Here is a 12,248-nt window from a genome sequence, read left to right on the forward strand (position 1 = left end):
CAGCGCTCAGAAATATTACACAGCTCACACGGGGGCTCAGCGCCAGCGCTCAGAAATATTACACAGCTCACACGGGGGCTCAGCGCCAGCGCTCAGAAATATTACACAGCACACACGGGGGCTCAGCGCCAGCGCTCAGAAATATTACACAGCACACACGGGGGCTCAGCGCCAGCGCTCAGAAATATTACACAGCTCACACGGGGGCTCAGCGCCAGCGCTCAGAAATATTACACAGCTCACACGGGGGCTCAGCGCCAGCGCTCAGAAATATTACACAGCACACACGGGGGCTCAGCGCCAGCGCTCAGAAATATTACACAGCTCACACGGGGGCTCAGCGCCAGCGCTCAGAAATATTACACAGCTCACACGGGGGCTCAGCGCCAGCGCTCAGAAATATTACACAGCACACACGGGGGCTCAGCGCCAGCGCTCAGAAATATTACACAGCTCACACGGGGGCTCAGCGCCAGCGCTCAGAAATATTACACAGCACACACGGGGGCTCAGCGCCAGCGCTCAGAAATATTACACAGCACACACGGGGGCTCAGCGCCAGCGCTCAGAAATATTACACAGCACACACGGGGGCTCAGCGCCAGCGCTCAGAAATATTACACAGCTCACACGGGGGCTCAGCGCCAGCGCTCAGAAATATTACACAGCTCACACGGGGGCTCAGCGCCAGCGCTCAGAAATATTACACAGCTCACACGGGGGCTCAGCGCCAGCGCTCAGAAATATTACACAGCACACACGGGGGCTCAGCGCCAGCGCTCAGAAATATTACACAGCACACACGGGGGCTCAGCGCCAGCGCTCAGAAATATTACACAGCACACACGGGGGCTCAGCGCCAGCGCTCAGAAATATTACACAGCTCGCACGGGGGCTCAGCGCCAGCGCTCAGAAATATTACACAGCTCACACGGGGGCTCAGCGCCAGCGCTCAGAAATATTACACAGCTCACACGGGGGCTCAGCGCTCAGAAATATTACACAGCACACACGGGGGCTCAGCGCCAGCGCTCAGAAATATTACACAGCTCACACGGGGGCTCAGCGCCAGCGCTCAGAAATATTACACAGCTCACACGGGGGCTCAGCGCCAGCGCTCAGAAATATTACACAGCTCACACGGGGGCTCAGCGCCAGCGCTCAGATATATTACACAGCTCACACGGGGGCTCAGCGCCAGCGCTCAGAAATATTACACAGCTCACACGGGGGCTCAGCGCCAGCGCTCAGAAATATTACACAGCACACACGGGGGCTCAGCGCCAGCGCTCAGAAATATTACACAGCTCACACGGGGGCTCAGCGCCAGCGCTCAGAAATATTACACAGCTCACACGGGGGCTCAGCGCCAGCGCTCAGAAATATTACACAGCTCACACGGGGGCTCAGCGCCAGCGCTCAGAAATATTACACAGCTCACACGGGGGCTCAGCGCCAGCGCTCAGAAATATTACACAGCTCACACGGGGGCTCAGCGCCAGCGCTCAGAAATATTACACAGCTCACACGGGGGCTCAGCGCCAGCGCTCAGAAATATTACACAGCACACACGGGGGGGCTCAGCGCCAACGCTCAGAAATATTACACAGCTCACACGGGGGCTCAGCGCCAGCGCTCAGAAATATTACACAGCACACACGGGGGCTCAGCGCCAGCGCTCAGAAATATTACACAGCTCACACGGGGGCTCAGCGCCAGCGCTCAGAAATATTACACAGCACACACGGGGGCTCAGCGCCAGCGCTCAGAAATATTACACAGCACACACGGGGGCTCAGCGCCAGCGCTCAGAAATATTACACAGCTCACACGGGGGCTCAGCGCCAGCGCTCAGAAATATTACACAGCTCACACGGGGGCTCAGCGCCAGCGCTCAGAAATATTACACAGCTCACACGGGGGCTCAGCGCAGCGCTCAGAAATATTACACAGCACACACGGGGGCTCAGCGCCAGCGCTCAGAAATATTACACAGCTCACACGGGGGCTCAGCGCCAGCGCTCAGAAATATTACACAGCTCACACGGGGGCTCAGCGCCAGCGCTCAGAAATATTACACAGCTCACACGGGGGCTCAGCGCCAGCGCTCAGAAATATTACACAGCTCACACGGGGGCTCAGCGCCAGCGCTCAGAAATATTACACAGCACACACGGGGGCTCAGCGCCAGCGCTCAGAAATATTACACAGCACACATGGGGGCTCAGCGCCAGCGCTCAGAAATATTACACAGCACACACGGGGGCTCAGCGCCAGCGCTCAGAAATATTACACAGCTCACACGGGGGCTCAGCGCCAGCGCTCAGAAATATTACACAGCACACACGGGGGCTCAGCGCCAGCGCTCAGAAATATTACACAGCACACACGGGGGCTCAGCGCCAGCGCTCAGAAATATTACACAGCACACACGGGGGCTCAGCGCCAGCGCTCAGAAATATTACACAGCTCACACGGGGGCTCAGCGCCAGCGCTCAGAAATATTACACAGCTCACACGGGGGCTCAGCGCCAGCGCTCAGAAATATTACACAGCTCACACGGGGGCTCAGCGCCAGCGCTCAGAAATATTACACAGCACACACGGGGGGCTCAGCGCCAGCGCTCAGAAATATTACACAGCTCACACGGGGGCTCAGCGCCAGCGCTCAGAAATATTACACAGCTCACACGGGGGCTCAGCGCCAGCGCTCAGAAATATTACACAGCTCACACGGGGGCTCAGCGCCAGCGCTCAGAAATATTACACAGCTCACACGGGGTCTCAGCGCCAGCGCTCAGAAATATTACACAGCTCACACGGGGGCTCAGCGCCAGCGCTCAGAAATATTACACAGCACACACGGGGGCTCAGCGCCAGCGCTCAGAAATATTACACAGCTCACACGGGGGCTCAGCGCCAGCGCTCAGAAATATTACACAGCTCACACGGGGGCTCAGCGCCAGCGCTCAGAAATATTACACAGCTCACACGGGGGCTCAGCGCCAGCGCTCAGAAATATTACACAGCACACACGGGGGCTCAGCGCCAGCGCTCAGAAATATTACACAGCTCACACGGGGGCTCAGCGCCAGCGCTCAGAAACATTACACAGCTCGCACGGGGGCTCAGCGCCAGCGCTCAGAAATATTACACAGCACACACGGGGGCTCAGCGCCAGCGCTCAGAAATATTACACAGCACACACGGGGGCTCAGCGCCAGCGCTCAGAAATATTACACAGCTCACACGGGGGCTCAGCGCCAGCGCTCAGAAATATTACACAGCTCACACGGGGGCTCAGCGCCAGCGCTCAGAAATATTACACAGCACACACGGGGGCTCAGCGCCAGCGCTCAGAAATATTACACAGCTCACACGGGGGCTCAGCGCCAGCGCTCAGAAATATTACACAGCTCACACGGGGGCTCAGCGCCAGCGCTCAGAAATATTACACAGCTCACACGGGGGCTCAGCGCCAGCGCTCAGAAATATTACACAGCACACACGGGGGCTCAGCGCCAGCGCTCAGAAATATTACACAGCACACACGGGGGCTATATATAGTGGGTGTGTATGTATAGCGCCTCACAGCAGTAATACACGTAACAATCATATAAATAACAAATAATACAAATAACACATAACGGGAATAAGCACTTCCGACATAAAAGTAACATTAGAAAAAGGAGTCCCTTCCCCGAAGAGCTTACAATCTAATTGGTAAGTAGGAGGAACGTACACAGACAGTAGGAAGCTGATATTTTGGGATACCCCAGCTTCAGCATACGTGGCTTAATCAGTGCTGAAGCCAGACTGAGACACTGATTGAGCCACCTGGGCTGAAGCAGGAACTGATTGAACCACCAGGGCTGAAGCAGGGACTGAGGGAGCCACCTGAGCTGCATCAGGGACTGAGTGAGCCACCTGTGCGGAAGCAGGGACTGAGTGAGCCACCTGAGCTGAAGCAGGGACTGAGGGAGCAACCTGAGCTGAAGCAGGGACTGAGGGAGCCACCTGAGCTGAAGCAGGGACTAAGGGAGCCACCTGAGCTGAAGCAGGGACTGAGGGAGCCATCTGAGCTGAAGCAGGGACTGAGGGAGCCACCTGAGCTGAAGCAGGGACTGAGGGAGCCACCTGAGCTGCATCAGGGACTGAGGGAGCCACCTGAGCTGCATCAGGGACTGAGTGAGCCACCTGAGCTGCATCAGGGACTGAGTGAGCCACCTGAGCTGCATCAGGGACTGAGTGAGCCACCTGAGCTGCATCAGGGACTGAGGGAGCCACCTGTGCGGAAGCAGGGACTGAGTGAGCCACCTGTGCTGAAGCAGGGACTGTTTATTTAAAAAAAAAAAATTTTGGGGTAATATATTTGGGGCCCAGAAATAAGAAAAGTGGGTGACCAGAGCCAGCAGTACACACAGAGATACTCTAACACATTCACCATAGCCCGAGCAGTAATAACCTGGAACAAACAGTGCAAGACCGACATGGGAATGGGTCGGCTGTTAGCTCACGGGTCTAGGCAGGTTCATGGACTCGGAGAGAGAGAACGCCGCCCTAAACCAGCCAGGTGGGGGATTGCGGAGCACTGTTCATGGCAGGTATGAATGGTGTAATGAGGTTACAACAGCTCCTGTGAGTGGTTTGACTGGCTTTGCATCTAATCCCATGCTGTGCTTAAAAGCTGTGTGAACAGCTGAGTATTTGCTTATAAGGGTTCCATGTAAAATGGATTTCAGGCAAAAGGTGACACATTGTGTGCCCATTTGCATGTCATTTCCCAGAATCCCTTGCTGCAGTGGAAGCACGGTATGCTTCACTGTTCACACAGCTTTTAAGCACAGCATGGGCTTAGCTGCAAAGCCAGTCAATATAGTCACAAGTGATATTCTTTATTGGCTATATGCGAACGGCGGAGGTTTTTTGTCGCCTTTTTCCCACTATAACTTAAATAGTGTGTGTGTGTGTGTGTGTGTGTGTGTGTGTGTGTGTGTGTACACTCACGCGCCCGCCCCCGTATTGGCCCGAATCTAGCCCGGCCTCGCACATAACACGACCCTAAAGATGTGCTGGTGTTCTACATGAAGAATAAAAGGTGTTCGGCTGCGAGTATAACACGGGGGCAGTTTCCAGAAGGATATTTTTAGAAACAAAACCAGCGCTGTATTCTGGCCAATCCGGTATCTGTGTGTATATTACGCCGTCCGTGCACACAGCGCGTCACGGGACACAATAATATAACACACAGCGGGAATACGCGCTTCACACATGAAAGTAACATTAGGAAAAGGAGTCCCTGCCCCGAAGAGCTTACACTCTAAGTGATCCACCCGATCTGCCGCATAAACCTTCAAAATATGGCGTCCCGTGTTTAAATAGGTTGTTCTCTCCAGCAATTAGCCTGTCCCGCTGCTGTGCACACTGACACAAATACACACACCAGCCCAAGTGACGGATCTCTCTGTGTGTTTGGTGGCACAGAAATAGTGCTGCATGTTCCCGGTCAGGATTTACCTGCGGCAGTTCTGGGCTTCCACCACAAGGGGGCCCTCATGTTTCCTTTGCTTCCTGCAGGTCTCCGAGAGAAACTGGGCGATAACTGGGTGCAATTCCTGGCCGAGACTTTGAATGGAGCCTGCAGTGCACCTGCCAACCTGCTAGAGGGCGTAAGTGTCGCGCTCTCGCAGTGATTCCCAACAGGGGGCGCGGGGGGTGACTGCAAATAAAACCTGTAGTGGCGGCTCCCAGGCAGTATAGGGGGGTCCTGAGCCCGTGTGGGGGGGCTGCGCACTTAGTGACACCCCAAATTGCACCTTAGCATGGGGGTTATCGCCCCCCCCATCAGGACTCTATATACTGCCTGGGATTGGTTACACAGTGTTAGCGAAAGCTCTCTCTGTCTCTCTGCATCCCCGCGTGTCTCTGTCTCTCTATCTGCATCCCCGCGTGTCTCTGTCTCTCTATCTGCATCCCCGCGTGTCTCTGTCTCTATCTGCATCCCCGCGTGTCTCTGTCTCTCTCTGTCTCTGTCTCTCTATCTGCATCCCTGCGTGTCTCTGTCTCTCTCTGTCTCTGTCTCTCTATCTGCATCCCTGCGTGTCTCTGTCTCTCTCTGTCTCTGTCTCTCTATCTGCATCCCTGCGTGTCTCTGTCTCTCTCTGTCTCTCTATCTGCATCCCCGCGTGTCTCTGTCTCTGTCTCTCTATCAGCCTCCCCGCGTGTCTCTCTCTTTCTGTCTCTCTCCGCGGCCTCCCCGCGTCTCTCTGTCTCTCTCTCTCCGCAGCCTCCCCGCGTCTCTCTGTCTCTCTCTCTCCGCAGCCTCCCCGCGTCTCTCTGTCTCTCTCTCTCCGCAGCCTCCCCGCGTCTCTCTGTCTCTCTCTCTCCGCAGCCTCCCCGCGTCTCTCTGTCTCTCTCTCCGCAGACTCCCCGCGTCTCTCTGTCTCTCTCTCCGCAGCCTCCCCGCGTCTCTCTGTCTCTCTCCGCAGCCTCCCCGCGTCTCTCTGTCTCTCTCTCCGCAGCCTCCCCGCGTCTCTCTGTCTCTCTCTCTCCGCAGCCTCCCCGCGTCTCTCTGTCTCTCTCTCTCCGCAGCCTCCCCGCGTCTCTCTGTCTCTCTCTCTCCGCAGCCTCCCCGCGTCTCTCTGTCTCTCTCTCTCCGCAGCCTCCCCGCGTCTCTCTGTCTCTCTCTCTCCGCAGCCTCCCCGCGTCTCTCTGTCTCTCTCTCCGCAGCCTCCCCGCGTCTCTCTGTCTCTCTCTCCGCAGCCTCCCCGCGTCTCTCTTCTCTCTCTCCGCAGCCTCCCCGCGTCTCTCTGTCTCTCTCTCCGCAGCCTCCCCGCGTCTCTCTCTCTCTCTCTCTCCGCAGACTCCCCGCGTCTCTCTCCGCAGACTCCCCGCGTCTCTCTGTCTCTCTCTCCGCAGCCTCCCCGCGTCTCTCTCTCCTTTTCCGCAGACTCCCCGCGTCTCTCTCTCTCTCTCCGCAGACTCCCCTTATCTCTCTGTCTCTCTCTCTCTGCAGACTCTCCGCGTCTCTCTGTCTCTCTCCGCAGCCTCCCCGCGTCTCTCTCTCTCCGCAGACTCCCCGCGTCTCTCTCTCTCCGCAGACTCCCCGCGTCTCTCTCTTTCCGCAGACTCCCCGCGTCTCTCTCTCTCCGCAGACTTCCCGCGTCTCTCTCTCCGCAGACTCCCCGCGTCTCTCTCTCCGCAGACTCCCCGCGTCTCTCTCTCTCTCTCTCTGCAGACTCCCCGCGTCTCTGTCTCTCTCTCTGCAGACTCCCCGCGTCTCTCTCTCTCCGCAGACTCCCCGCGTCTCTCTCTCCGCAGACTCCCCGCGTCTCTCTCTCTCTCTCTCTGCAGACTCCCCGCGTCTCTCTGTCTCTCTCTCTGCAGACTCCCCGCGTCTCTCTCTCTCCGCAGACTCCCCGCGTCTCTCTCTCCGCAGACTCCCCGCGTCTCTCTCTCTCTCCGCAGACTCCCCGTGTCTCTCTCTCTCCGCAGACTCCCCGCGTCTCTCTATCTCTCTCTCCGCAGACTCCCCGCGTCTCTCTCTCTCCGCAGACTCCCCGCGTCTCTCTCTCTCTCTCCGCAGACTCCCCGCGTCTCTCTCGCTCTCTCCGCAGACTCCCCGCGTCTCTCTCTCTCCGCAGACTCCCCGCGTCTCTCTATCTCTCTCTCCGCAGACTCCCTGTGTCTCTCTGACGGACTCCCTGCGTCTCTCTGTCTCTCACGGACTCCCTGCGTCTCTCTGTCTCTCACGGACTCCCTGCGCCTCTCTCTCCCACAGCCTCACCGCGGGCAGGACCCCTTGGACCTGTTTGGCCCCGGGTCCCGGCTGGAACTCCAGCACTCCCAGGATTTCCTGGGCGCCTGGCCTGTCAGGGTGCTGGATAATATCGGGGGGCGGCTGCAGCTTCAGTATGAGGGGGCACAGGACTCCCCCTGCCTGTGGCTCTTCTACCTTCACCCCTTTCTTCACCCCGTGGGGTGGGCAACGCAACAGGGCTACCGGATCCAGCCTCCTCCAGGTAACGGCGTCTCTGGAACAGTCCAGAGACTGACAATACCACTTCAGTGGCCAGCAACTCAGAATTATCTGTGTGGGTCACAGGAGGCAGAGTGAGGGTGGGGTGTGGGAGGGGAGGTTGTTATATGCAGTTGTTATGCAGCAGGATGTTGGGGTGCACAGGGAGGGTATAACAGGGCAGTGAGGGGGCAGCAGGATGTTGGGGTGTATAGGGAGGGTATAACGGCAGTGAGGGGGCAGCAGGGTGTTGGGGTGTATAGGGAGGGTATAACAGGGCAGTGAGGGGGCAGCAGGATGTTGGGGTGTATAGGGATGGGTATAACAGGGCAGAGGGGGCAGCATGGTGTTGGGGTGTATAGGGAGGGGTATAACAGGGCAGTGAGGGGGCAGCAGGGTGTTGGGGTGTATAGGGAGGGGTATAACAGGGCAGTGAGGGGGCAGCATGGTGTTGGGGTGTATAGGGAGGGGTATAACAGGGCAGTGAGGGGGCAGCAGGATGTTGGGGTGTATAGGGAGGGTATAACAGGGCAGTGAGGGGGCAGCAGGGTGTTGGGGTGTATAGGGAGGGGTATAACAGGGCAGTGAGGGGCAGCAGGATGTTGGGGTGTATAGGGAGGGGTATAACAGGGCAGTGAGGGGGCAGCAGGATGTTGGGGTGTATAGGGAGGGGTATAACAGGGCAGGGAGGGGGCAGCAGGATGTTGGGGTGTATAGGGAGGGGTATAACAGGGCAGTGAGGGGGCAGCAGGATGTTGGGGTGCATAGGGAGGGGTATAACAGGGCAGTGAGGGGGCAGCAGGATGTTGGGGTGCATAGGGAGGGGTATAACAGGGCAGTGAGGGGGCAGCAGGATGTTGGGGTGCATAGGGAGGGGTATAACAGGGCAGTGAGGGGGCAGCAGGATGTTGGGGTGTATAGGGAGGGGTATAACAGGGCAGTGAGGGGGCAGCAGGATGTTGGGGTGTATAGGGAGGGGTATAACAGGGCAGTGAGGGGGCAGCAGGATGTTGGGGTGTATAGGGAGGGGTATAACAGGGCAGTGAGGGGGCAGCAGGATGTTGGGGTGCATAGGGAGGGGTATAACAGGGCAGTGAGGGGGCAGCAGGATGTTGGGGTGTATAGGGAGGGGTATAACAGGGCAGTGAGGGGGCAGCAGGATGTTGGGGTGTATAGGGAGGGGTATAACAGGGCAGTGAGGGGGCAGCAGGATGTTGGGGTGTATAGGGAGGGGTATAACAGGGCAGTGAGGGGGCAGCAGGGTGTTGGGGTGTATAGGGAGGGGTATAACAGGGCAGTGAGGGGGCAGCAGGATGTTGGGGTGTATAGGGAGGGGTATAACAGGGCAATGAGGGGGCAGCAGGGTGTTTGCGTGTATAGGGAGGGTATAACAGGGCAGAGGGGGCAGCAGGATGTTGGGGTGTATAGGGAGGGGTATAACAGGGCAGTGAGGGGGCAGCAGGATGTTGGGGTGTATAGGGAGGGGTATAACAGGGCAGTGAGGGGGCAGCAGGATGTTGGGGTGTATAGGGAGGGGTATAACAGGGCAGTGAGGGGGCAGCAGGATGTTGGGGTGCATAGGGAGGGGTATAACAGGGCAGTGAGGGGGCAGCAGGATGTTGGGGTGCATAGGGAGGGTATAACAGGGCAGTGAGGGGGCAGCAGGATGTTGGGGTGTATAGGGAGGGGTATAACAGGGCAGTGAGGGGGCAGCAGGATGTTGGGGTGTATAGGGAGGGGTATAACAGGGCAGTGAGGGGGCAGCAGGATGTTGGGGTGTATAGGGAGGGGTATAACAGGGCAGTGAGAGGGCAGCAGGATGTTGGGGTGTATAGGGAGGGGTATAACAGGGCAGTGAGGGGGCAGCAGGATGTTGGGGTGTATAGGGAGGGGTATAACAGGGCAGTGAGGGGGCAGCAGGGTGTTTGCGTGTATGGGGAGGGTATAACAGGGCAGAGGGGGCAGCAGGATGTTGGGGTGTATAGGGAGGGTATAACAGGGCAGTGAGGGGGCAGCAGGATGTTGGGGTGTATAGGGAGGGGTATAACAGGGCAGTGAGGGGGCAGCAGGATGTTGGGGTGTATAGGGAGGGGTATAACAGGGCGTGTATGGGGAGGAGGGGTATAACAGGGCGTGTATGGGGAGGAGGGTGTTTGCGTGTATGGGGAGGAGGGGTATAACAGGGCGTGTATGGGGAGGAGGGGTATAACAGGGCGTGTATGGGGAGGAGGGGTATAACAGGGCGTGTATGGGGAGGAGGGGTATAACAGGGCGTGTATGGGGAGGAGGGGTATAACAGGGCGTGTATGGGGAGGAGGGATATAACAGGGCGTGTATGGGGAGGAGGGGTATAACAGGGCGTGTATGGGGAGGGGTATAACAGGGCAGTGAGGGGGCAGCAGGATGTTGGGGTGTATAGGGAGGGGTATAACAGGGCAGTGAGGGGGCAGCAGGATGTTGGGGTGTATAGGGAGGGGTATAACAGGGCAGTGAGGGGGCAGCAGGATGTTGGGGTGTATAGGGAGGGGTATAACAGGGCAGTGAGGGGGCAGCAGGATGTTGGGGTGTATAGGGAGGGGTATAACAGGGCAGTGAGGGGGCAGCAGGATGTTGGGGTGTATAGGGAGGGGTATAACAGGGCAGTGAGAGGGCAGCAGGATGTTGGGGTGTATAGGGAGGGGTATAACAGGGCAGTGAGGGGGCAGCAGGATGTTGGGGTGTATAGGGAGGGGTATAACAGGGCAGTGAGGGGGCAGCAGGATGTTGGGGTGTATAGGGAGGGGTATAACAGGGCAATGAGGGGGCAGCAGGGTGTTGGGGTGTATAGGGAGGGGTATAACAGGGCAGTGAGGGGGCAGCAGGATGTTGGGGTGTATAGGGAGGGGTATAACAGGGCAGTGAGGGGGCAGCAGGATGTTGGGGTATAGGGAGGGGTATAACAGGGCAGTGAGGGGGCAGCAGGATGTTGGGGTATAGGGAGGGGTATAACAGGGCAGTGAGGGGGCAGCAGGATGTTGGGGTGTATAGGGATGGGTATAACAGGGCAGAGGGGGCAGCAGGATGTTGGGGTGTATAGGGAGGGTATAACAGGGCAGTGAGGGGGCAGCAGGATGTTGGGGTGTATAGGGAGGGTATAACAGGGCAGTGAGGGGGCAGCAGGATGTTGGGGTGTATACGGAGGGGTATAACAGGGCAGTGAGGGGGCAGCAGGATGTTGGGGTGTATAGGGATGGGTATAACAGGGCAGAGGGGGCAGCAGGATGTTGGGGTGTATAGGGAGGAGTATAATAGGGCGTGTATGGGGAGGAGGGGTATAACAGGGCGTGTATGGGGAGGAGGGTGTTTGCGTGTATGGGGAGGAGGGGTATAACAGGGCGTGTATGGGGAGGAGGGGTATAACAGGGCGTGTATGGGGAGGAGGGGTATAACAGGGCGTGTATGGGGAGGAGGGGTATAACAGAGCGTGTATGGGGAGGAGGGGTATAACAGGGCGTGTATGGGGAGGAGGGGTATAACAGGGCGTGTATGGGGAGGAGGGGTATAACAGGGCGTGTATGGGGAGGAGGGGTATAACAGGGCGTGTATGGGGAGGAGGGGTATAACAGGGCGTGTATGGGGAGGAGGGGTATAACAGGGCGTGTATGGGGAGGAGGGGTATAACAGGGCGTGTATGGGGAGGAGGGGTATAACAGGGCGTGTATGGGGAGGAGGGGTATAACAGGGCGTGTATGGGGAGGAGGGGTATAACAGGGCGTGTATGGGGAGGAGGGGGTTCATCTCTGTGTGTTTGCAGCTCTCCGGCACCTGAGGAGTGAGGAGGAATGGGAAGATCTAGTGACCGTGTGCGCACAGAGTCCTGGGGAATGTATACCTGCCGACTCCTTCCAGGTAATCGTATATACTTATACAGGGCAGCGAGGGGGGACGCCGCGCGTCCTTATACAGGGCAGCGAGGGGGGGACGCCGTGCGTCCTTATACAGGGCAGCGAGGGGGGGACGCCGTGCGTCCTTATACAGGGCAGCGAGGGGGGGACGCCGTGCGTCCTTATACAGGGCAGCGTGGGGGGGACGCCATTTGTCCTTATACAGGGCAGCGAGGGGGAGACGCCGTGCGTCCTTATACAGGGCAGCGAGAGGGGGACGCCGCGCATCCTTATACAGGGCAGCGAGGGGGCGTCGTGCGTCCTTATACAGGGCAGCGAGGGGGGGACGCCGCGCATCCTTTTACAGG

At 58.0% G+C, this 12,248-nt stretch overlaps 1 protein-coding gene across 1 annotated transcript in view; it reads left to right on the forward strand.

The window, feature by feature from the left end:
- LOC142483910 (scm-like with four MBT domains protein 1) overlaps positions 1-11,905 on the forward strand; it is a gene marked incomplete at its 3' end in the record, with an annotated part of 30,634 nt that extends 18,729 nt beyond the window's left edge. The window contains exons 5-7 of the mRNA XM_075583831.1: positions 5,578-5,669; positions 7,781-8,021; positions 11,811-11,905. Of these exons, the coding sequence (XP_075439946.1) occupies positions 5,578-5,669; positions 7,781-8,021; positions 11,811-11,905 (428 nt within the window). The remainder of the gene's footprint in view (positions 1-5,577; positions 5,670-7,780; positions 8,022-11,810) is intronic.
- Positions 11,906-12,248: the final 343 nt, after the last annotated feature.

This window comes from Ascaphus truei, unplaced genomic scaffold (genome assembly GCF_040206685.1).
Source record: "Ascaphus truei isolate aAscTru1 unplaced genomic scaffold, aAscTru1.hap1 HAP1_SCAFFOLD_391, whole genome shotgun sequence".
NCBI lineage: Eukaryota > Metazoa > Chordata > Amphibia > Anura > Ascaphidae > Ascaphus > Ascaphus truei.